Raw genomic sequence first — 25649 nt, forward strand, 5'->3', positions numbered from 1 at the left:
GGGAACGAGTCTCTCTGGGCTCGCTGCAGTAGAAGCAATTCTGCTTCCTCGTAGTTAGCTGCTGACATATCAGCGGGGGACTTGCACTCCGGGTGGTACCGCAGGAATGTTCTTTGTTGTGCACTCTCTATGGACGTGCAATCGTCTATGTTAGGGTCGGTGGAGGCTACGGTGCTCAATCCACAGAACACAGACTTCTTAATTTCCACCTCCTCTGGACTTGCTTCCCTCGGGATAGGCATGGGCCACTGTCCTTCCGGGAGTCTTAGGAATGCGGGGCCGTCACTGTAGACATTGCGACGGGTGAGGTCATCCAGGGGCATCCCCCGGGTGATGACGTCAGCTGGGTTCTGTTTTGTATCAACGTAGCGCCACTCTGTTTCTCCGGTTAACTCTTCGGTTAAGTCTTGAAACTCGGTGACTCTGACTCCCACGAAGACTTTGTACTTGCATGAGTCCGATTTGATCCAGGCGAGTACCGTCGTGGAATCTGACCACAGGATTGTTCTAGACACCGGTATGGTGAGCTCACGTTGGATGAGCGTGGCTAGGTGCGCTCCGGCTAGGGCTGCGCAGAGCTCTAGACGTGGGATAGATTGTTGCTTGCGTGGGGCTATTCTCGAGCGGGCGAGGACAAATGCTGTGTAGATCTCTCCCCCCTGGTCTTGGGCCCGCAAGTAGGCTACTGATCCGTATGCGACCTCTGAGGCGTCACTGAAGACGTGTAAGTCCATTTTACATGTCTCTGGCCTCACCGTGGGTGGGAAGTAGCTTCGGCGCATATTAACGCCTGGGAGTGAGTGGAGCTCCATCTCCCACTCTCTCCAGGTGGATGCAAGGTGTGCGGGAATGGGGTCGTCCCAGCCCTGGTCCTTGTCCCACAATGCTCGTACAATCATTTTTGCCCTGGTGGTGTACGGTAGAATACATCCTAGCGGGTCATATTGTCGGGCGAGTGTTGTGTACACACTCCGTCTGGTGGTCGGCGCCGCCGCCGGCCTTCCCTGCTCCGTAGTCAGGGGCTTGTGTCTGTAGTGAAGCGAATCTGTTTTGAATCGCCACACCAATCCCAGGGTCATCTCCTGGGCTTCTCCCGGGATTGTAGCCATCCAGGTCTCGCTGCTGGCTGCCTTGTCCTTGGAGGAGAGGCTGCGCAGTACTTGCGGATCGCTGCTGGCCCACTGCCTGAGATCAAAGCCGCCTTTGATCAATGAGGCGCGGAGTTTAATCAGGAGAGCCTCGGCTTCTTCCTGGGTTGAAAGGCTTTGTAGACAGTTGTCTACGTAGAAGCTGTTCTTTACGCTGTGTCGGACCTCTTCGTCCGCTGCTGGGTCCTCTGCTACATGTTTCTGTAGTGCAAATGTCGCACAGCAGGGGCTGCACGTCGTTCCGAAGGGGAGGACTTCCCATTGGTAGATGGCTGGGTGCTCATCTCCTGGCTTCTCTCTCCATAGGAACCGTAACAGGGGCTTGTCCGCCTCTACTAATCTCACCTGCAGGAACATTCCTTTAATGTCCCCGCTGATGGCCACCTTTTCCTGGCGGAAGCGGAGTAGAACGCCGAGTAGGGAGGGGCCGAGTGTGGGACCGGGCAGTAACTCTTTATTCAGATTTTGGGATCCGATCTGGTAGCTGCAGTTAAATACTATGCGGTCTTTACCGTTGTGATGGACCTTGTGGTGGGGCACGTACCACGATTCAGTGGTCTGGTCAGCCTCTTTAATGTCCATCTTTGTGACGTGTCCCGCTGTGATGAGCTTCTCAATCTCAGCGCGGTATACACTCTCTTGGGCGGGGTTCTTGGCTAAGCGCCGCTCCGTGTTCAGCAGGTACCGTTCTGTGGCGTCTGTCTTGGCGTGGAAAGTAGGCATTCCTTCTCGCCGCAGGAGTGGCGTGGCGTATCTCAACACGCCGTTGACCGGGACTCTCTTGGTCCCTGTCTCGAGGAGGTGAATGGCGTAAATGTCATCTTTAGAGCGAATGTCTTTCTTTCCGTTCTTAAAGGGCATTTGTTCTAAGGTCCATAGCCGCTCTACGTGTTGCAGGAGTGCGGTTTCTCCCTCTGTGACTCGGGAGTGGAGACATCTAGTGGCTGTACTTCGGTTGAGAGATTTGGCGAGCGGGCCTTGGAGAGTCCATCTCAAACGGGTCTCGACTGCTGCAGGGCAGCCTCGGGGTCCGGTATGAACCCGGTCTATCGGGACAATGAGGTCTGCATGGTCGGAGCCTATCAACAGGGTCGGCATAGCATTGTCTATGAGCGGGATCGGTAACTTGCGCAGATATGCATATTTCTCCATCAGCTTGGCGACGGGGTATGTGTACCGCGACAGTCCTATTTCTTGGCTGGTGAAAGCGTCTGCAATCTGGTACCGTCGCTCAGGCTGGCCGCTTGCTGCGATAGAGAATGAGACATTCTCGCCCTTTATCGTCTTCAAATCTCGTCTTATTGTCCGAATTGTCATTTGGGTTTCGCTTCCCCGCAGCCCTAGCTGGGCCGCAGCGGAGGCGAGCAGCAGGGTCTTCTCTGACCCGTCATCGAGGACGGCGTAAGTGTCCAGGACTTTATTCTGGTAGCTTAGTGTCACACGCACTACTTTTAGGAGTACTCGGGCTCCACTGCTGCTGGCGGGATCGATGTACATGACGCTCGCTTTGCGGCTGGATGGTGCAGGTGAAGGGCGCCGTCTGTTACTGTCGTGAAGTATGTCCAGATGGGCTCCATCGCACTTGGTGCACCTTTTCTTTAAGCGGCATTCGGCTGCCATGTGTGAGCGCGCACAGCGAAAACAGCGCTTGTTGGACTTTATCCATTGACCTGCTTCCTCCGCATTCAGCTTGGGGAAGGAGTCACATTGCGCTAGCCAGTGTTCTTTCTCACAGTAGGGGCACACTATCTTCCACTTCTCCGTTCTGGAGGGGGTACTGTGGCTCCTGCTGCTCGGTACTGACTCCGATTGGTGCATCACAGTCACCGATCTTCTTCCATCATTTAGTCGTCTGGTTCCTTCTCTGGAGCCAGGGGTGCTCCGTCCGAATGTATCTAGCCGTAGGCTGCTGACTTCTCTCGCCAGGAAGTCTGCTAGATCGAGGAGGTTCGGTTCGGGGCCATTCGGGTCTCTGTGGTCCCTCTGCCGCCTAAAGCGCTCCTGACGAGCGGGCGGCAGCTTCTCCAGGATCCTTTCCACATTTGAGTTGGCGTAAAGTTCATGCCTCCCCTTCTCTCTTTGCGCTCCCAACATCCCTACCAGGGACTGCACTCTGATGGACAGGTCGTCCAGTGCTCGATTGTCTATTGCTGGGGGTAAGCGGTCGATGTGTCGGATCTCCTGGATCACGTAATCCCATATGCGCCCATACCTCTGGTCCAATGCTACCAGCGCTGCTGTGTATGGGGTGGTGGAAGTCGCGTAGGCGAGCGCTATATTATGTGCGCGGGGTACCTTTAAGTGCTTCAGTAGGATGGCGTATTTGTGGCGTTCATCCAATACATCCACCAACATGGTCTCCAGACACATGCGGAGTTCTGTATACTGGGCCCGGTTCTCTTGGGTGAAGTCGGGTACCATAGGCCTGCCAATGTATGACGCTGACTGTGGATACATCGGCGAGCGTTGGGGGAGAGGCCTCCTAGGCGAGTCTCCTCCCGCTCCTTGGTATGGGCTGGTACCGGCAGTGTACCATGGCCCGCTTGTCCAGGTGCTGTTCCTCGGTGCAGGTCGTGCGTCGTGCTCACCCGTGTATAGAGTCGGGGGTCTGTAGCGCAGCTCCGCGGGAGTATAGCCTGGGCTGTACCGGACCTCCTGGTCCGGTAGAGTACTGTGCTGTCTTCGGGCGTGGTTCTCCTCCTCTTCCTCTTCGTCTTCAGTTAGGTCATCCAGTGCTTGTAGTCTCTGGTTTAGCCTCTCCACAGGATATGCTGCTCCTTCCCGGTTGCTAGGTCTCGCTTGGACCGGTGGGGGGAGGTGGTCTGTGGGGGGTATAGACCTCGTCTGTTGGTCAAGTTCAGGGTTGTTTACTCGGCTAGGGGATGCCGCCCTGGAGGTGTGTCTAGACGAGTTCCTGGAGCCTCTGCCGGAGGGAGAGGGTGTTGTCCGTCTGATCAGCTGTTCTATTAGTTGCGACTGCTGTCTGTCGCGCGCTGCGTCCCGTTGAGCACCGGCTCGTTCTCGGGCCACATTCTCTTCCATCTGAATGCGTCTTATTTCTAGACGTATCTGCTCGTGTTCGCTTCGCTGCTGGATCTGCAGTCGGTCGCGTTCAGCAGCGGCGTTCAGGCTGATGAGGAAGGCCTGCTGTAGGGTCCTCTCTGCCTCGCTGGGAGAAGGCGGTTGTATAGGGGAGCCTTCCCTCGGGGTACTCCTTGCGGAGCCTTGGAGTTCTATCTCCACGGTGCTCTCCCCGTCTTCTTCCGTGCCGAGTTCTCTCTCGGTAGCGTTGTATTCCTCCCGGGACTCATCGGGGACTACTTCTTCAGTACTGGCGGGGTGTGAAGTCATGTCTGGTTCCCACTGGTCCCCACCGTGAACTTGGTCAGTTACATTAGAGCCCGTAGGGGCCTCTATGGTCGGGGTAGTCTGGGCGTTGGGGTTAGACATACTTTTACTTTCTAGTTTTACCGCGTTTACTGTTAGTAGAAGACTAGGTTGTTGACTGACAGCGTAAGCCTCTAAGTACTGAGGGAGCCGTCGTTCGCGCTGCGGGCGTTGGTTAGGAGGATCGTTTCGTGGAGTGTTCATCATAGGCCATTTCAATATTAATAACACTATATTAATATTACACTAATTACCCTCCGGCTCGAAGGACCAATTGTAACTGAGGGGTACAATTCCCTGACTGTATTACTAGATATGATACTTACTACCACTACCTTTGTACTTAATATTCGGCCACCCAGTACACGGCATAAATATATTATCATGAACACTCTCACATAGATGAAACGGATCCAACACAAATGTACGGATTAGAAACAGGTCTTTATTCCTACACAGCGATGGTGTGTAGAATAAGCACTTAATCACTTAATTACATTTATGAATTGAAATAGTATGCACTTTTATGGCAAGGAGTATTCGTCGGTATATCAATAGAGAATGTCCAATCTCTGAAGGCGCAGGTGGTAAATATACGACCTGGAATAGTTAAGGAATAACAGCAATGATACTTTAATGATTATAAGACTGGATACACTAGGGGGGTTAATCCGGTCGCTTGTAAGACAACAGGAGTAGGAGGGGGGGGGGGGTAGAATCCGGCTGCCTCGTCCGGCCAAGGGTATCCCAGGTGAACCCACTGTAGTGCCGTTCAATGCGCCGGCGATCCTTGGACCACAGATGAAAGCAGGTGGACTCTTTGTGGGCCGGCTCTCTCCGGTCCACGGGGGAGAGACGTGAAGCGACCTCGTCTTGCAGAGCGTCTCCTCACCTTGCGTCCTCTCCAGGGGGGGGGGTTCCAACACACGGCAGTGTCGGGGGTCTTTATCCATGGAATAATCAAAGTATCCAAAGCATAATCCGTGCCTGGGAAGGCGGGCTGTCGTCGGTAGAATAATCCGGTATACAGGTCCACTCGCTCGTCGGCTCTGGGGCTCCTCGGGTGCAGCTTCACATAGGGTCAACCACCCTGGGTAAGCAGCCAGTTCTCTGCCCGAAACGATGGGGTACTGACTACGGTAGTATTCTCACCGCACGAAGCACTATATATTAACAGACTATTATTAGCTTAATAGACTACGTCCAACTCGACGATATAGTGCCAAATATGACTATTCAAATATTAATATACACGATGTCTCAATACCGATGGTAGGCGAACTTGGCCTTACTCCCACACGTGGCGTCGCGGGGAGGCTTTACGTCTGTGACTCTATTGGAGGGTAAGAAACTGGACTGAAAAGAAAGTCCTACTTTAGTAGCGCAGTATATATACGCACTATGAACAAATAGTCCCATTAGTGGTGCGGTAGCCAAATTCCTACGCGGAACTAGGACTTGTTCGTACATGTCGAGCGGTACGTTTGAACTGGGTCTGAGGGGTATGGCAGCCTGGCACCAAGGTCTCGACCAATAGTAGAATGGAGACTATTATGGGATGTTCAGTAGGCTAGAATGGATATTCAATGCATATTGTACAAGGAATATACAAGGGATATCAGGGAATATTAGAGAATATACAAATACAATTAAATATATATATATAAATAAATATATATATTCGGTTTAATCTGGCCCTTCACAACAACATTCATTGCCAAAAACGACATATTACGTTTTTGGGCGGCAACCGTTCAGTGCCAAAAATACGCTTTTGAACCGTTTGATCTTTTTACTTTGATCCCCGCTCTACAGACCTGCCGGGAGCGATCTGCATCATTTAGGCACGTCCCCACACATTAGAACTGCATTATGATCGACTGTCACCAGGTGGCAGTATCGTCCGTGTCTGAACTGCAATGGTTTGGGGGTTTATAGTCAGCTTTACTTTGATTTTCTCCTAGGTTAGTGGCCCCTCCTTCTGCTGGGACAGAAATGCACAGTGCTCGCCTCGGAATTCCATTGCATAAGCGGATTTGACCATCAAAACGTGTATAGACATATACACTGGTAATCGCGATGGCGATGTGATCACTTGGAATTATTCTTATTGGAATACCTTCCGGTTAAGGTAAGGTACATTCTATGTTTATGTTACCGAATCTGAAACGTGTTTTTCTAACGATCACAGTCCTGTGTTTCACCGGACGAAAAACATGGTCGGCAAACACAATCAGAGTTTTGAGTCATCCCCTTGATGATTTTGTGATGGTATATATATACATGTCATATACCTTTGATTTGGGAGTATTTGGAGTTTCATGGGATCAGCCAGAACGGTTTGGGCTTATTGCACATAACACGTTTTATCTCGCAATCTATGAAAAAAGACTGGATTATCTTGGAAATGCGCGATGTTTAGCATGTAATAAACTACAAACTACAGCGTGGGGAAACAAACTATTATTCCCATCTTGCACTACAAGTAACGTTTGTCAAAATGAGCCACACCATGTCTCCACAGCTGTAATACAGAACACACACAGCTTCACAAACATAGTGAAACACTGCGGAAACTACTATAAGGCTGGCATTTTCACAACACAACACGCAAAGAGTGTGGCAGTCAAAGTGTTAAAGTAAGGGTTAGTCTTATGAGTTCTATCTCATTATTAATTTAATCAATTAATTCATTGTTCCACTTCAGACCAAGGCAGAGGTCACAAAAACATGACATCACAATCAGAAGATGCACTCTTTCCATTGTTCTTTTTATATAAAGTTTTATATCGTGCTGATTGGCATCATTATAACAATCAAGATGTATCAACAAGATTGCATTCAACGTGTTCTAGTCTAGTCGTCCCTCAGGTTGGACTTTGCTTCAGTCCAGATCCCCACTTTCATCCTGGTCTTGACTTGGGAGTCCACCACACCTGGTCTTGGTATGTCCTGGTCGCCTGAATACTTTTACCAACGGATTTCCAGTTCCGCGTTCGCGTTCTGCGCTCTGATTGGCCACTGACGTTTCTGGTCGCGCCAATCGTGTGACGGCAAATTCTGCCACCGGTTAAGCTTAGGCACTCTTTCGAAGTTGGTTAAGGTTAGAGTTTGTCTTAGAGCAGGGCGATAGAACACCAGCCCTGATTCCAAACTCTAACCATAACCAACTTTGAAAGAGTCGCCTAAGCTTAACCAGTGATAAACTAGGCGTTAGGTAGTTTGCTGCTGTTCGAGGCGGAAATGGCCGCGTCACGCGATTGGGCGCACATGTCACATGACCAGAAACGTCAGTGGCCAATCAGATCGCACCAGAAACGTCAGTAGCCAATCAGATCGCAGAACGCGAACGCGGAACTGGAAATCCGTTGGTAAAAGAATAGACGCGTCCTGGTCTTGACTTGGGAGTCCACCACACCTGGTTTTGACTGAGATGATCAAAAAAAAATAGCACCTTTAACACATTCATTGCCAAAAACGACATATTACGTTTTTGGGCGGCAACCGCTCAGTGCCAAAAATACGCTTTTGGACCGTTTGATCTTTTTACTTTGATCCCCGCTCTACAGACCTGCCGGGAGCGATCTGCATCATTTAGGCACGTCCCCACACATTAGAACTGCATTATGATCGACTGTCACCAGGTGGCAGTATCGTCCGTGTCTGAACTGCAATGGCTTGGGGGTTTATAGTCAGCTTTACTTTGATTTTCTCCTAGGTTAGTGGCCCCTCCTTCTGCTGGGACAGAAATGCACAGTGCTCGCCTCGGAATTCCATTGCATAAGCGGATTTGACCATCGAAACGTGTATAGACATATACACTGGTAATCGCGATGGCGATGTGATCACTTGGAATTATTCTTATTGGAATACCTTCCGGTTAAGGTAAGGTACATTCTATGTTTATGTTACCGAATCTGAAACGTGTTTTTCTAACGATCACAGTCCTGTGTTTCACCGGACGAAAAACATGGTCGGCAAACACAATCAGAGTTTTGAGTCATCCCCTTGATGATTTTGTGATGGTATATATATACATGTCATATACCTTTGATTTGGGAGTATTTGGAGTTTCATGGGATCAGCCAGAACGGTTTGGGCTTATTGCACATAACACGTTTTATCTCGCAATCTATGAAAAAAGACTGGATTATCTTGGAAATGCGCGATGTTTAGCATGTAATAAACTACAAACTACAGCGTGGGGAAACAAACTATTATTCCCATCTTGCACTACAAGTAACGTTTGTCAAAATGAGCCACACCATGTCTCCACAGCTGTAATACAGAACACACACAGCTTCACAAACATAGTGAAACACTGCGGAAACTACTATAAGGCTGGCATTTTCACAACACAACACGCAAAGAGTGTGGCAGTCGTGTGACGGCAAATTCTGCCACCGGTTAAGCTTAGGCACTCTTTCGAAGTTGGTTAAGGTTAGAGTTTGTCTTAGAGCAGGGCGATAGAACACCAGCCCTGATTCCAAACTCTAACCATAACCAACTTCGAAAGAGTCGCCTAAGCTTAACCAGTGATAAACTAGGCGTTAGGTAGTTTGCTGCTGTTCGAGGCGGAAATGGCCGCGTCACGCGATTGGGCGCACATGTCACATGACCAGAAACGTCAGTGGCCAATCAGATCGCACCAGAAACGTCAGTAGCCAATCAGATCGCAGAACGCGAACGCGGAACTGGAAATCCGTTGGTAAAAGAATAGACGCGTCCTGGTCTTGACTTGGGAGTCCACCACACCTGGTTTTGACTGAGATGATCAAAAAAAATAAAAAATAAAAAAAATCTAACCCCGACTAACCTTAATGTCATGCACTTGTCCTAATAAACTAACCTACACTGTAACACGCAACACTTTGATGAACATTGTTACTCAGCTGATAGAGTTATACCCTTCTTGCTGTCTTGTCGCACAGAACTTGTAAGTCGCTTTGGATAAAAGCGTCAGCTAAATGAATTACACTACAGTCATTTGTAGTTATTAGATGTCACGTAGGCGCAGATGTAAATGGTAAATGGACTGCGTTAATATAATATAACTTTTACAACGTATGCCTCACATTCACCCATTCACTCACACATTCACACGCCGACGGCGGAGTTGGCCATGCGAGGTACCGACCTGCTCATTGCTCGCGGACACTTCGACACGCTTACCAGGAGGAGCCAGCATCAAACCGGGAACATTCCCGTTACCAGATGATCAGATCTACCTCCTGAGCCACTGTCTCCCAATGTACTTATGTACACACAGCGAAAAATACGACCAGCTTGAAGCCCATTCATTTTCGACAGAGCTGAGAGATTGGGAAACTGGACTGGCAATGTTACGACTCTAGTTTGTAGCCCACAGCAAGTTGCCCAGTGCTGAACCTTTGGAGATCATTGTCCATCAACAGCCAATCACTTTCCTGTGCTACAATGCTTCTCTACTGACCTGACAACAGTCCCATGAATAAATGTTCAACCTTCTGTGATCAAAATGTATGTTTTATTATTCTTTAGCAAAATGGAAGAGAAGCCAATTCCCTCTCTGTGCGTTCAGTAGAAAGCTATTCGGCTGCAAGCTAGCCTAGTTTAGCACAAACGAATGGAAGCACATACGGGCCACTAGCCTATCTTAAAACTCCGGGAGGGGGGGGTGTTTTTGGCCAAGAGTTTGTAACAGACCCCTAAGCTGTATTAAAAGGGATTGTCCAGTAAGGAGAATGCAGAGATGGCAGGTAGTGATTTTTATATCATTAATCATAGAGAGTACAAAATAAAAACAAAAAAAACCAAGGCATAACGGCCTAATCTCACTTTTCCTATTCTGTGGTTTAAAACCCAACTCAAAAATCAAATAAAACTAAACAAATGCTCTCAGTAGCCTATAGTTCAGTCAATGAAACAAAAGATCAATGAAATAAACAAAACACAAACTATTCCACTCAGTTCATTAAATTCCTGTTGTCCATACGACTGTTCCCTCTGTAATGAGCTGCTCCCCAAAAGTCCCCACAATTCCCAAAGTTAGTGATTCCAAAAGATAATCCAAGTTAATCCAAGTTAAAGTTTGTTGTCCAAATTAAAGATTGGAATCCATTGTCAGTATAAGGGGGGTCCCCAATAACATGAAAGGTAAAGCATTGATCTCTCCTTCTACAGGATCAGCTGAACTTCCACAAAGATCACATACAGAAAAACCAACATGCTTTTTGGTCCCAGACTCTCAACTTCTGAGAAGATGGTAAGAGCATTTCCCATAATGTTGGTGTGTTCCTTTAATGTAAGGAGAGCTCCGGAAATGGTATAATTCACACACTGGATAACAGGCTGTTAAAGTCTCCCAGTGCTCGAAAAACATTGATCTGAAAGAGATACTCTGTGTATTCCTTGGTAGGGATGGGCGAAACCCACATAATTACTATTCAATCACTCTAAATAGATCAACATATCAAAATAGAGCGACCCGTCGATCATGTTGCTCGCAGTGTGCAGACCAAGATATCTTCAGAACCGCTCCAGAGCCATGGAAGAAGAACCACAGTGCTCGCTGTGTGCAGACCAAGATATCTTCAGAACCGCTCCAGAGCCATGGAAGAAGAACCACAGTGCTCGCTGTGTGCAGACCAAGATATCTTCAGAACCGCTCCAGAGCCATGGAAGAAGAACCACAGTGCTCGCTGTGTGCAGACCAAGATATCTTCAGAACCGCTCCAGAGCCATGGAAGAAGAACCACAGTGCTCGCTGTGTGCAGACCAAGATATCTTCAGAACCGCTCCAGAGCCATGGAAGAAGAACCACAGTGCTCGCTGTGTGCAGACCAAGATATCTTCAGAACCGCTCCAGAGCCATGGAAGAAGAACCACAGTGCTCGCTGTGTGCAGACCAAGATATCTTCAGAACCGCTCCAGAGCCATGGAAGAAGAACCACAGTGCTCGCTGTGTGCAGACCAAGATATCTTCAGAACCGCTCCAGAGCCATGGAAGAAGAACCACAGTGCTCGCTGTGTGCAGACCAAGATATCTTCAGAACCGCTCCAGAGCCATGGAAGAAGAACCACAGTGCTCGCTGTGTGCAGACCAAGATATCTTCAGAACCGCTCCAGAGCCATGGAAGAAGAACCACAGTGCTCGCTGTGTGCAGACCAAGATATCTTCAGAACCGCTCCAGAGCCATGGAAGAGGAACCACAGTGCTCGCTGTGTGCACAGGGCAGAGCTGGGTAGTAATGGATTACATGTAACTGGATTACAGTAGTGAAATTACAAAAATCTAGTAACAGTTATCAGTTACAGTTACTGAGGAAAAACACAGTAATCAGCGTACAGATACTTCAGAAGATAACTAGTGATGAACCTGTTACTCCAAGTTCCAAAGGGGACGAGGCATTCTGAGACTGAGGACACAAACGTCATGACTTGAAATAATGTCCACCGCGATTGTAGACGGTGAAAACGTTGGAAATACATTGTGTTGGGGTGTAATCCAATTGATTGCATCAGCATTTACAATTTATTGTAAACAGGAGATCAGACAATCTGTAACAAGCAACCCTCCCAACGCAGCGTGGGGCAGAGATGAATCTGTGACCTTTGACCCAGAAAGACTCAGGCGTTGCCGGGCACGCGGGACATTACAATCCTCTGGTCATTTAGTTTTTCCTTGGAGTATCTGTTGCTAGTTTTGTCTCTTGTCTCACTGTGGTCCCGGGGCTGCTGGGTAATGACTTGGTCGGGGACAGCGGTGTGGGTGGTGTCAGCACCAGCAGCAGTGTCTGGGGTGTGGTCACAGGCAGTGGGGCCAGGGATAGGGGCGGAGTCAGAAGCAGTGGGGTCAGAGATAGGGGCGGAGTCAGAGATAGGGGCGGAGTCAGAGGCAGTGGGGCCAGAGATAGGGGCGGAGTCAGAGGCAGTGGGGTCAGAGATAGGGGCGGAGTCAGAGGCAGTGGGGTCAGAGATAGGGGCAGAGTCAGAGGCAGTGGGGTCAGAGATAGGGGCGGAGTCAGAGGCAGTGGGGCCAGAGATAGGGGTGGAGTCAGGGATTGGGGCGGAGTCAGACGCAGTGGGGTCAGGGATAGGGGTGGAGTCAGAGGCAGTGGAGTCAGGGAAAGGGGTGGAGTCAGAGGCAGAGGCAGTGGGGTCAGAGATAGGGCTGGGTTGAGGGGTGGTAGAGGCGGGGTCAGAGGCGGGGCCAGCTCCAGGAGGTGTGTCTGTGCTGGCGTGTGTCGGTTGCTGAGTTTCCACAGTAAGCTCCGCCCCTCTGCCCACCAACCCCTGATTCTCCCTCATGCCAACAAAACCAGCGCACCCCGAGCAGATCCTGCCGTGCTGCCCCTCTCCGCACCTCAAACCCAACTCCCTGCCGTCCAGTCCGTCCGCCCTGCCCCGCCCCTGGCTCCTCCCCTTCCTCAGCCTGCCCCTCCCTCCGGCCCGTCCGTGATTGGCCACGGCGGCCTTCCTGCCCCGGCTCTCCACCCGCTGAGCCCGATGGGCGAGCGCCAGGGCCGCCAGGTCGGAGTGCGAGGACGTGCTGTCGATCATCCTGCGGCCCAGCGCCAGGGGCCGCACGGGCAGCGCCAGCCGGAGCCTTTTCCAGAAGCGGGACCCCGCGGGCTCCGAGCGGCCGGCCCTCCAGGTGACGCTGCTGGCGGCGGCGCGCCTCACCTGCACGGCCTCGGCGGAGGAGGTCTTGCTCAGCGAGCGGTAGAGGATGGTCACCATGGCGACGTGGTGGCTGTGCTGCAGGTAGATGGCGAGGCGACACTCCAGCAGACTGAGGCTCTTCTCCAGCAGGTAGTCGGGGCTCAGGACCAGCAGCAGACGGCGACTCAGCTGCATGCAGCGCAGGACCGCCTCCGACACGTCTGCACACACAGGGGAGATCAGATCAGGTTAAAATAACATAAAAAATTACCTATTATTTATCAACAGTAAGGATTGTGATTAACTTGATCGATTGTCTGATCGTCGAGTCATTTTGTTTGCAGATGATTCTGTTGGGAGACATTTTGAACACTGTGCTAGAAGGTACTTGGTACTTGGTTATGTATCTCAGGACTAATGATGAAGTGATTGATATATCAAAAGATAAAAGACTGAAAAAAGTCAATGTTTATTACAATAAGGGGTAGTTAGGGGTTTATTGCAATAAGGGGCAGGACCTGATAAGCATCTTGCGTCTTCCTATTCCCATCAAACAAGAGACTGTTTTGTTTATTATTATTCATCTTACTTTATTGTTTTTCTTTTCACGGCAAATTATCTATTTGATTTCTTGATTCTTTTATTGTTCATTCATTCATTCATTCATTCAAACTACCACTGAAGTGCTCTTGAGCAAGGCACTTAGCCCTGAAGGTCCAAACCTGTGTCACACCTCTCCACTCCTTGCTCAGCTGCGTGATCTTTTTCCGTAGCCTATGTGTGCGAAGACGCTCTCTGATTGGCTAGCCGCGTACAGCGAAGACCCTCTCTGATTGGTTTAGCGCCGAAGGGTCTCTTCCGCCTAAAACCCTAACCCAAACCCTAACCTTAACCTTAACCTTAACCCTAAGTTTAACCCTAACCCTAACCCTAACTCTAAGCATAACCCACTTCGAAAGAGGGCCAAAGCATAACCACTTTGAAGCAGAGAATATATATGTACAAGGCGGAAGAGACCCTTCGGCGCTAAACCAATCAGAGAGGGTCTTCGCTGTACGCGGCTAGCCAATCAGAGAGCGTCTTCGCACACATAGGCTACGGAAAAAAATCACGCTGCTCAGCTCCTCCACGTCTCCTGGCACTTCCTCACACTTTCCTGATGACGCAATAGCTACAGACGGCAGGAACCAATCAGGGACGATCTCCTTAAGTCAGCTGATGGCAGGAACCAATCAGGACGATCTCCTTAAGTCAGCTGAACCAGTTGTATATGACCGGCTGTAACATGAACCAGTAACTAATGACTTTGCATCAATTACTCACTGTACATATTAATACTACAACTCTGCACATACATCTAATTTGCAGTATTGTAGTGCTACTACTACACTACTATGTTTCTCCAAAAATACTTATTTTAAATATTCCCTCCAGACATATTACTTTCAACCTTTAAACGTTTCTATATTGAATAACTGTGTATAAATATGGTTGTTTATTTCCAAACCAAACTGTTCCATAAACCAGTGGTTCTCAAGCTGGGGTCCGGGGGCCCGCAGCAGGTTTAGTATGTGTACTAAAGTAATACTATTTAATTGACTATTTGCTTGGGATCCCCTGGGGACCCCCTCAAAGACCCCTGGGGACCCCCTCAAAGACCCCTGGGGACCCCCTCAAAGACCCCTGGGGACCCCCTCAAAGACCCCTGGGGACCCCCTCAAAGACCCCTGGGACCCCCTCAAAGACCCCTGGAACCCCCTCAAAGACCCCTGGGGACCCCCTCAAAGACCCCTGGAACCCCCTCAAAGACCCCTGGGGACCCCCTCAAAGACCCCTGGAACCCCCTCAAAGACCCCTGGGGACCCCCTCAAAGACCCCTGGGGACCCCCTCAAAGACCCCTGGAACCCCCTCAAAGACCCCTGGGGACCCCCTCAAAGACCCCTGGAACCCCCTCAAAGACCCCTGGAACCCCCTCAAAGACCCCTGGGGACCCCCTCAAAGACCCCTGGGGACCCCCTCAAAGACCCCTGGAACCCCCTCAAAGACCCCTGGGGACCCCCTCAAAGACCCCTGGAACCCCCTCAAAGAGCCCTGGGGACCCCCTCAAAGACCCCTGGAACCCCCTCAAAGACCCCTGGAACCCCCTCAAAGACCCCTGGAACCCCCTCAAAGAGCCCTGGGGACCCCCTCAAAGACCCCTGGAACCCCCTCAAAGACCCCTGGAACCCCCTCAAAGACCCCTGGAACCCCCTCAAAGAGCCCTGGGGACCCCCTCAAAGAGCCCTGGGGACCCCCTCAAAGACCCCTGGGGACCTCCTCAAAGACCCCTGGAACCCCCTCAAAGACCCCTGGAACCCCCTCAAAGACCCCTGGGGACCCCCTCAAAGACCCCTGGAACCCCCTCAAAGACCCCTGGAACCCCCTCAAAGAGCCCTGGGGACCCCCTCAAAGACCCCTGGAACCCCCTCAAAGAGCCCTGGGGACCCCCTCAAAGACCCCTGGAACCCCCTCAAAGACCCCTGGGGACCCCCTCAAAGACCCCTGGAATCCCCTCAAAGACCCCTGGGGACCCCCTCAAAGACCCCTGGGGACCCCCTCAAAGACCCCTGGAACCCCCTCAAAGACCCCTGGAACCCCCTCAAAGACCCCTGGGGACCCCCTCAAAGACCCCTGGAACCCCCTCAAAGACCCCTGGGGACCCCCTCAAAGACCTCTGGGTGGTACCTTCACTACTATTCTATTCTCTAGACTGAGTTGTAGCTCAGTGAGAGAATATACTGTAAGAATGACTATATCATATTATTTGTATTTTATTTAATTTTTTTCTCCAATTTTCTGTTTTTCTCCCCGTCCCAATTTAGTCGTTGTGCCAATTCCCTCCCCTACCTGGCTGCTGTATGCATGTTCTCCTACGAGTCGGTACAAGGGTGTCCCGAAGCCGACCGCACGCACGCTTCCTCCGATACGTGTGGCGACTGCCAGTGACGTCTTCTCACTTGGCCGCGAGGACTCTCATTGGTGGAGTGTAACACGTGGGAGGGCACGCTATCTCCACCAAGTCCTGCCCCCGCTGAGCAAGCGCCGAGACCTGACCTGTTCACAACGCCAGATTCTCACCCACCAGCTTCCCACCCCCTAATACTGCCAATTGTATTAGTATGAACGACTAGCCAAGCTGGTAGCAACGCCTAGAGCTGGGCTCGAACCCAGCATCTCCTGCGTTGGTGACGAGCGCAATCTCCACTACGCCACCTGACCGCCCGACTATATCATATTCTGATCATAGCTTTCACTAATATTTTATTCACTAGAGTCTGAGCTCAGTGAGAGAATACAAGAATGACTATATTATATTCTGAACATAGGTCTCTCTCCACTGTTATCTCTCCACGTATACAGTACATACATTATAAACTATGGAATTCTAATTCACATCTAAAAACTGCTCAGATAGGGGCCCTGAGACAAATCAAATGTGCGGGTCCCGGCCTGTTACGTGTCAATGTGGGGGTCCCAGGCCTGTTACGTGTCAATGTGGGGGTCCCAGACCTGTTACCTGTCAATGTGGGGGTCCCAGGCCTGTTACGTGTCAATGTGGGGGTCCCAGGCCTGTTAGGTGTCAATGTGGGGGTCCCAGGCCTGTTAGGTGTGAATGTGGGGGTCCCAGGCGTGTTAGGTGTCAATGTGGGGGTCCCAGGCGTGTTAGGTGTCAATGTGGGGGTCCCAGGCCTGTTAGGTGTCAATGTGGGGGTCCCAGACCTGTTAGGTGTCAATGTGGGGGTCCCAGGCATGTTAGGTGTCAATGTGGGGGTCCCAGGCCTGTTACGTGTCAATGTGGGGGTCCCAGGCCTGTTACGTGTCAATGTGGGGGTCCCAGGCCTGTTACGTGTCAATGTGGGGGTCCCAGACATGTTAGGTGTCAATGTGGGGGTCCCAGGCCTGTTACGTGTCAATGTGGGGGTCCCAGGCATGTTAGGTGTCAATGTGGGGGTCCCAGGCCTGTTACGTGTCAATGTGGGGGGTCCCAGGCCTGTTACGTGTCAATGTGGGGGTCCCAGGCCTGTTACGTGTCAATGTGGGGGTCCCAGGCCTGTTACGTGTCAATGTGGGGGGTCCCAGGCCTGTTACGTGTCAATGTGGGGGTCTCAGGCCTGTTACGTGTCAATGTGGGGGTCCTTGATGTGAAGCGGTTTCAGAACCAATGCAATAAACGACAGAAAATGTCTCAGCAGCATCTCTACACCTTTGCCCTCGTTGAGATGCAAGGATCTATTAATATGCAAATTGACAACAAGCACCCGTTGATATTTTCCAGGAATTCCAAGTCAGCAGCTTATATTATTTCAGGACGTACGGTGTCTGCAGACGTCTTCATTCACACTCACCACCAGGACGTACGGTGTCTGCAGACGTCTTCATTCACACTCACCACCAGGACGTACGGTGTCTGCAGATGTCTTCATTCACACTCACCACCAGGACGTACGGTGTCTGCAGATGTCTTCATTCACACTCACCACCAGGACGTACGGTGTCTGCAGACGTCTTCATTCACACTCATCACCAGGACGTACGGTGTCTGCATACGTCTTCGTTCACACTGACCACCAGGAGTTACGGTGTCTGCAGACGTCTTCATTCACACTGACCACACCAGGCACATTCTAACGCATTCATGGTTGGTCCCCTGAGACACTCATAAACACGTTTCATTTAAATACACTGCAAAAGAAAACCACCACCTTAACAAGTAGTATCACCTTGTATTGAGTCTTGAGCTTTACTTGTCCCACAGTCCCAGTGTGTTCCAAGAAAGGTTCTGGAATAAAGCAGATCACTCCTTCTGCTTCACTTGTGAGGATGGATATTGTATGAAGTTTAGAAACAAAGGGATTGTGCTGTAGAGATGTGCACCTCATCCTAGATGTGTTTATATCTCATTGTGCTGTATAGATGTGCACCTCATCCTAGATGTGTTTATATCTCATTGTACTGTAGAGATGTGCACCTCATCCTAGATGTGTTTATATCTCATTGTGCTGTATAGATGTGCACCTCATCCTAGATGTGTTTATATCTCATTGTACTGTAGAGATGTGCACCTCATCCTAGATGTGTTTATATCTCATTGTGCTGTATAGATGTACACCTCATCCTAGATGTGTTTATATCTCATTGTGCTGTAGAGATGTACACCTCATCCTAGATGTGTTTATATCTCATTGTGCTGTATAGATGTACACCTCATCCTAGATGTGTTTATATCTCATTGTGCTGTATAGATGTACACCTCATCCTAGATGTGTTTATATCTCATTGTGCTGTATAGATGTACACCTCATCCTAGATGTGTTTATATCTCATTGTGCTGTATAGATGTACACCTCATCCTAGATGTGTTTATATCTCATTGTGCTGTAGAGATGTACACCTCATCCTAGATGTGTTTATATCTCATTGTGCTGTATAGATGTACACCTCATCCTAGATGTGTTTATATCTCATTGTGCTGTAGAGATGTACACCTCATCCTAGATGTGTTTATATCTCATTGTGCTGTAGAGATGTACACCTCATCCTAGATGTGTTTATATCTCATTGTGCTGTATAGATGTACACCTCATCCTAGATGTTTATATCTCATTGTGCTGTAGAGATGTACACCTCATCCTAGATGTGTTTATATCTCATTGTGCTGTAGAGATGTACACCTCATCCTAGATGTGTTTATATCTCATTGTGCTGTATAGATGTACACCTCATCCTAGATGTGTTTATATCTCATTGTGCTGTAGAGATGTACACCTCATCCTAGATGTAACTGAGGGGTACAATTCCCTGACTGTATTACTAGATATGATACTTACTACCACTACCTTTGTACTTAATATTCGGCCACCCAGTACTCGGCATAAATATATTATGATGAACACTGTCACGTAGATGAAACGGATCCAACACAAATGTACGAATTAGAAATAGGTCTTTATTTCTACACAGCGATGGTGTGTAGAGCAAGCACTTAATCAAATCAATCACATTTATGAATGGGAATTAGTATGCACTTTTATGGCAAGAGTATTCGTCGGTATATCAATAGAGAATGTCCAATCTCTGAAGGCGCAGGTGGTACATATACGACCTGGAATAGTTAAGGAATAACAGCAATGATACTTTGATGATTATAGGCTGGATACACTAGGGGGGGTTAATCCGGTCGCTTGTAAGCCGACAGGAATAGGAAGGGGGGGGGGGTAGAATCCGGCTGCCTCATCCGGCCAAGGGTATCCCAGGTGAACCCACTGTAGTGCCGTTCAATGCGCCGGCGATCCTTGGACCACAGATGAAAGCAGATGGACTCTTTGTGGGCCGGCGTCCTCCGGTCCACGGAGGAGAGACGTGAAGCGACCTCGTCTTGCAGAGCGTCTCCTCACCTTGCGTCCTCTCCAGGGGGGGGGGTTCCAACACACGGCAGTGTCGGGGGTCTTTATCCATGGAATAATCAACGTATACAAAGCATAATCCGTGCCTGGGAAGGCGGGCTGTCGTCGGTAGAATAATCCGGTATACAGGTCCACTCGCTCGTCGGCTCTGGGGCTCCTCGGGTGCAATCTCACATGGAGTCGATCATCCTGGTTAAGCAGCCAGCTCTCTGCCCGAAACGATGGGGTACTGACTACGGTAGTATTCTCACCGCACGAAGCACTATATATTAACAGACTATTATTAGCTTAATAGACTACGTCCAACTCGACGATATAGTGCCAAATATGACTATTCAAATATTGATATACACGATGTCTCAATACCGATGGTAGGCGAACTTGGCCTTACTCCCACACGTGGCGTCGCGGGGAGGCTTTACGTCTGTGACTCTATTGGAGGGTAAGAAACTGGACTGAAAAGGAAGTCCTACTTTAGTAGCGCAGTATATATACGCACTATGAACAAATAGTCCCATTAGTGGTGCGGTAGCCAGATTCCTACGCGGAACTAGGACTTGTTCGTACATGTTGAGCGGTACGCTTGAACTGGGTCTGGGGGGTATGGCAGCCTGGCACCAAGGTCTCGACCAATAGTAGAATGGAGACTATTATGGGATGTTCAGTAGGCTAGAATGGATATTCAATGCATATTGTACAAGGAATATACAAGGGATATCAGGGAATATTAGAGAATATACAAATACAATTAAATATATATATATAAATAAATATATATATTCGGTTTAATCTGGCCCTTCACAACAGCCACCCCCTGATTGGTCCCAGACCTAATCAGTTAAACAGAGACAGATTAATCGCGTTGTCTATTTACACATAAGGGTTTGCTGTAGGGGTCAGTCAACTTCACAAAGTCATAGGGTTATAGGGTCATGGTCATCATCGATTGTGTCTGGGAGTCGGGGCAGTTCTATGAGCCTCGCCACGGGACGGGTGTAAGTGCGACCCTGGACAAGCACTTCAGCTGCTCGGACCTTGCCGTCGGCACCGGTGATCACTTTGCTTACGCGGCCGGCCGGCCACATAGCTCTGGGCAGTGATTGATCAATAATCATGACGACTGTTCCTTCTGTCAAATTGTCTCTCTCCTTTACCCACTTCTGGCGGGTCTGTAGAGACGGTAGGTAGTGTAGTAGGAAACTGCTCCAAAACTTGTCGGCTAATACTTGGCTGTACCTCCACATTCGTCGGCCATTCGCTTCTTCAGGCCGGTACATTGTCTGGGGTAATGTGGGATCTAGCCGCCCCATCAGGAGTGTGTTGGGGTCTGCGGAGATAACAGTGCTCAATCCACAGAACACAGGCTTCTTATTCTCAGCCTCCTCCTGACTGGCTTCCCTCGGGATAGGCGTGGGCCACTCTCCTTCCGGGAGTCTTAGGAATGCGGGGCCGTCACTGTAGACATTGCGACGGGTGAGGTCATCCAGGGGCATCCCCCGGGTGATGACGTCAGCTGGGTTCTGTTTTGTATCAACGTAGCGCCACTCTGTTTCTCCGGTTAACTCTTCGGTTAAGTCTTGAATCTCGGTGACTCTGACTCCCACGAAGACTTTGTACTTGCATGAGTCCGATTGGATCCAGGCGAGTACTGTCGTGGAATCTGACCACAGGATTGTTCTAGACACCGGTATGGTGAGCTCACGTTGGATGAGCGTGGCTAGGTGCGCTCCGGCTAGGGCTGCGCAGAGCTCTAGACGTGGGATAGATTGTTGCTTGCGTGGGGCTATTCTCGAGCGGGCGAGGACAAATGCTGTGTAGATCTCTACCCCCCTTTCTTGGGCCCGCAAGTAGGCTACTGATCCGTATGCGACCTCTGAGGCGTCACTGAAGACGTGTAAGTCCATTTACATGTCTCTGGCCTCACCGTGGGTGGGAAGTAGCTTCGGCGCATATTAACGCCTGGGAGTGAGTGGAGCTCCATCTCCCACTCTCTCCAGGTGGATGCAAGGTGTGCGGGAATGGGGTCGTCCCAGCCCTGGTCCTTGTCCCACAATGCTCGTACAATCATTTTGGTGTACGGTAGAATACATCCTAGTGGGTCATATTGTCGGGCGAGTGTTGTGTACACACTCCGTCTGGTGGTCGGCGCCGCCGCCGGCCTTCCCTGCTCCGTAGTCAGGGGCTTGTGTCTGTAGTGAAGCGAATCTGTTTTGAATCGCCACACCAATCCCAGGGTCATCTCCTGGGCTTCTCCCGGGATTGTAGCCATCCAGGTCTCGCTGCTGGCTGCCTTGTCCTCGGAGGAGAGGCTGCGCAGTACTTGCGGATCGCTGCTGGCCCACTGCCTGAGATCAAAGCCGCCTTTGATCAATGAGGCGCGGAGTTTAATCAGGAGAGCCTCGGCTTCTTCCTGGGTTGAAAGGCTTTGTAGACAGTTGTCTACGTAGAAGCTGTTCTTTACGCTGTGTCGGACCTCTTCGTCCGCTGCTGGGTCCTCTGCTACATGTTTCTGTAGTGCAAATGTAGCACAGCAGGGGCTGCACGTCGTTCCGAAGGGGAGGACTTCCCATTGGTAGATGGCTGGGTGCTCATCTCCTGGCTTCTCTCTCCATAGGAACCGTAACAGGGGCTTGTCCTCCTCTACTAATCTCACCTGCAGGAACATTCCTTTAATGTCCCCGCTGATGGCCACCCTTTCCTGGCGGAAGCGGAGTAGAACGCCGAGTAGGGAGGGGCCGAGTGTGGGACCGGGCAGTAACTCTTTATTCAGATTTTGGGATCCGATCTGGTAGCTGCAGTTAAATACCATGCGGTCTTTACCGTTGTGATGGACCTTGTGGTGAGGCACGTACCACGATTCAGTGGTCTGGTCAGCCTCTTTAATGTCCATCTTTGTGACGTGTCCCGCTGTGATGAGCTTCTCAATCTCAGCGCGGTATACACTCTCTTGGGCGGGGTTCTTGGCTAAGCGCCGCTCCGTGTTCAGCAGGTACCGTTCTGTGGCGTCTGTCTTGGCGTGGAAAGTAGGCATTCCTTCTCGCCGCAGGAGTGGCGTGGCGTATCTCAACACGCCGTTGACCGGGACTCTCTTGGTCCCTGTCTCGAGGAGGTGAATGGCGTAAATGTCATCTTTAGAGCGAATGTCTTTCCTTCCGTTCTTAAAGGGCATTTGTTCCAAGGTCCATAGCCGCTCTACGTGTTGCAGGAGTGCGGTTTCTCCCTCCGTGACTCGGGAGTGGAGACATCTAGTGGCTGTACTTCGGTTGAGAGATTTGGCGAGCGGGCCTTGGAGAGTCCATCCCAAACGGGTCTCGACTGCTGCAGGACAGCCTCGGGGTCCGGTATGAACCCGGTCTATCGGGACAATGAGGTCTGCATGGTCGGAGCCTATCAACAGGGTCGGCATAGCATTGTCTATGAGCGGGATCGGTAACTTGCGCAGATGTGCATATTTCTCCATCAGCTTGGCGACGGGGTATGTGTACCGCGACAGTCCTATTTCTTGGCTGGTGAAAGCGTCTGTAATCTGGTACCGTCGCTCAGGCTGGCCGCTTGCTGCGATAGAGAATGAGACATTCTCGCCCTTTATCATCTTCAAATCTCGTCTTATTGTCCGAATTGTCATTTGGGTTTCGCTTCCCCGCAGCCCTAGCTGGGCCGCAGCGGAGGCGAGCAGCAGGGTCTTCTCTGACCCGTCATCGAGGACGGCGTAAGTGTCCAGGACTTTATTCTGGTAGCTTAGTGTCACACGCACTACTTTTAGGAGTACTCGGGCTCCACTGCTGCTGGCGGGATCGATGTACATGACGCTCGCTTTGCTGCTGGATGGTGCGGGTGAAGGGCGCCGTCTGTTACTGTCGTGAAGTATGTCCAGATGGGCTCCATCGCACTTGGTGCACCTTTTCTTTAAGCGGCATTCGGCTGCCATGTGTGAGCGCGCACAGCGAAAACAGCGCTTGTTGGACTTTATCCATTGACTTGCTTCCTCCGCGTTCAGCTTGGGGAAGGAGTCACATTGCGCTAGCCAGTGTTCTTTCTCACAGTAGGGGCACACTATCTTCCACTTCTCCGTTCTGGAGGGGGTACTGTGGCTCCTGCTGCTCGGTACTGACTCCGATTGGTGCATCACAGTCACCGATCTTCTTCCATCATTTAGTCGTCTGGTTCCTTCTCTGGAGCCAGGGGTGCTCCGTCCAAATGTATCTAGCCGTAGGCTGCTGACTTCTCTCGCCAGGAAGTCCGCTAGATCGAGGAGGTTCGGTTCGGGGCCATTCGGGTCTCGGTGGTCTCTCTGCCGCCTAAAACGCTCCTGTCGAGCGGGCGGCAGCTTCTCCAAGATCCTTTCCACATTTGAGTTGGCGTAAAGTTCATGCCTCCCCTTCTCTCTCTGCGCTCCCAACATCCCTACCAGGGACTGCACTCTGATGGACAGGTCGTCCAGTGCTCGATTGTCTATTGCTGGGGGTAAGCGGTCGATGTGTCGGATCTCCTGGATCACGTAATCCCATATGCGCCCATACCTCTGGTCCAATGCTACCAGCGCTGCTGTGTATGGGGTGGTGGAAGTCGCGTAGGCGAGCGCTATATTATGTGCGCGGGGTACCTTTAAGTGCTTCAGTAGGATGGCGTATTTATGGCGTTCATCCAATACATCCACCAACATGGTCTCCAGACACATGTGGAGTTCTGTATACTGGGCCCGGTTCTCTTGGGTGAAGTCGGGTACCATAGGCGTGCCAATGTATGACGCTGACTGTGGATACATCGGCGAGCGTTGGGGGAGAGGCCTCCTAGGCGAGTCTCCTCCCGCTCCTTGGTATGGGCTGGTACCGGCAGTGTACCATGGCCCGCTTGTCCAGGTGCTGTTCCTCGGTGCGGGTCGTGCGTCGTGCTCACCCGGGTATAGAGTCGGGGGTCTGTAGCGCAGCTCCGAGGGAGTATAGCCTGGGCTGTACCGGACCTCCTGGTCCGGTAGAGTACTGTGCTGTCGTCGGGCGTGGTTCTCCTCCTCTTCCTCTTCGTCTTCAGTTAGGTCATCCAGTGCTTGTAGTCTCTGGTTTAGCCTCTCCACAGGATATGCTGCTCCTTCCCGGTTGCTAGGTCTCGCTTGGACCGGTGGGGGGAGGTGGTCTGTGGGGGGTATAGACCTCGTCTGTTGGTCAAGTTCAGGGTTGTTTACTCGGCTAGGGGATGCCGCCCTGGAGGTGTGTCTAGACGAGTTCCTGGAGCCTCTGGCGGAGGGAGAGGGTGTTGTCCGTCTGATCAGCTGTTCTATTAGTTGCGCTTGCTGTCTGTCGCGCTCTGCGTCCCGTAGAGCACCAGCAGCTGCTCGCTGGCTGTCTGCTCGGTCTCGGGCCACATTCTCTTCTCTCTGAATGCGTCTTATTTCTAGACGTATATGCTCATCTTCGCTCCGCTGCTGGATCTGCAGTCGGTCGCGTTCAGCAGCGGCGTTCAGGCTGATGAGGAAGGCCTGCTGTAGGGTCCTCTCTGCCTCGCTGGGAGAAGGCGGTTGTATAGGGGAGCCTTCCCTCGGGGTACTCCTTGCGGAGCCTTGGAGCTCTATCTCCACGGTGCTCTCCCCGTCTTCTTCCGTGCCGAGTTCTCTCTCGGTAGCGTTGTATTCCTCCCGGGACTCATCGGGGACTACTTCTTCAGTACTGGCGGGGTGTGAAGTCATGTCTGGTTCCCACTGGTCCCCACCGTGAACTTGGTCAGTTACATTAGAGCCCGTAGGGGCCTCTATGGTCGGGGTAGTCTGGGCGTTGGGGTTAGACATACTTTTACTTTCTAGTTTTACCGCGTTTACTGTTAGTAGAAGACTAGGTTGTTGACTGACAGCGTAAGCCTCTAAGTACTGAGGGAGCCGTCGTTCGCGCTGCGGGTGTTGGTTAGGAGGATCGTTTCGTGGAGTGTTCATCATAGGCCATTTCAATATTAATAACACTATATTAATATTACACTAATTACCCTCCGGCTCGAAGGACCAATTGTAACTGAGGGGTACAATTCCCTGACTGTATTACT

General features: G+C 50.8%; 1 protein-coding gene across 1 annotated transcript in view; it reads right to left on the reverse strand.

The window, feature by feature from the left end:
- Nucleotides 1-12143: 12143 nt before the first annotated feature.
- LOC311224710 (interleukin-1 receptor accessory protein-like) overlaps nt 12144-25649 on the reverse strand; it is a gene marked incomplete at both ends in the record, with an annotated part of 59483 nt that continues 45977 nt past the window's right edge. The window contains one exon of the mRNA XM_084309798.1: nt 12144-13399. Within this exon, the coding sequence (XP_084165924.1) occupies nt 12144-13399 (1256 nt within the window). The remainder of the gene's footprint in view (nt 13400-25649) is intronic.

This window comes from Notolepis coatsorum, assembly GCF_963971535.1.
Source record: "Notolepis coatsorum genome assembly, chromosome: 1".
NCBI lineage: Eukaryota > Metazoa > Chordata > Actinopteri > Aulopiformes > Paralepididae > Notolepis > Notolepis coatsorum.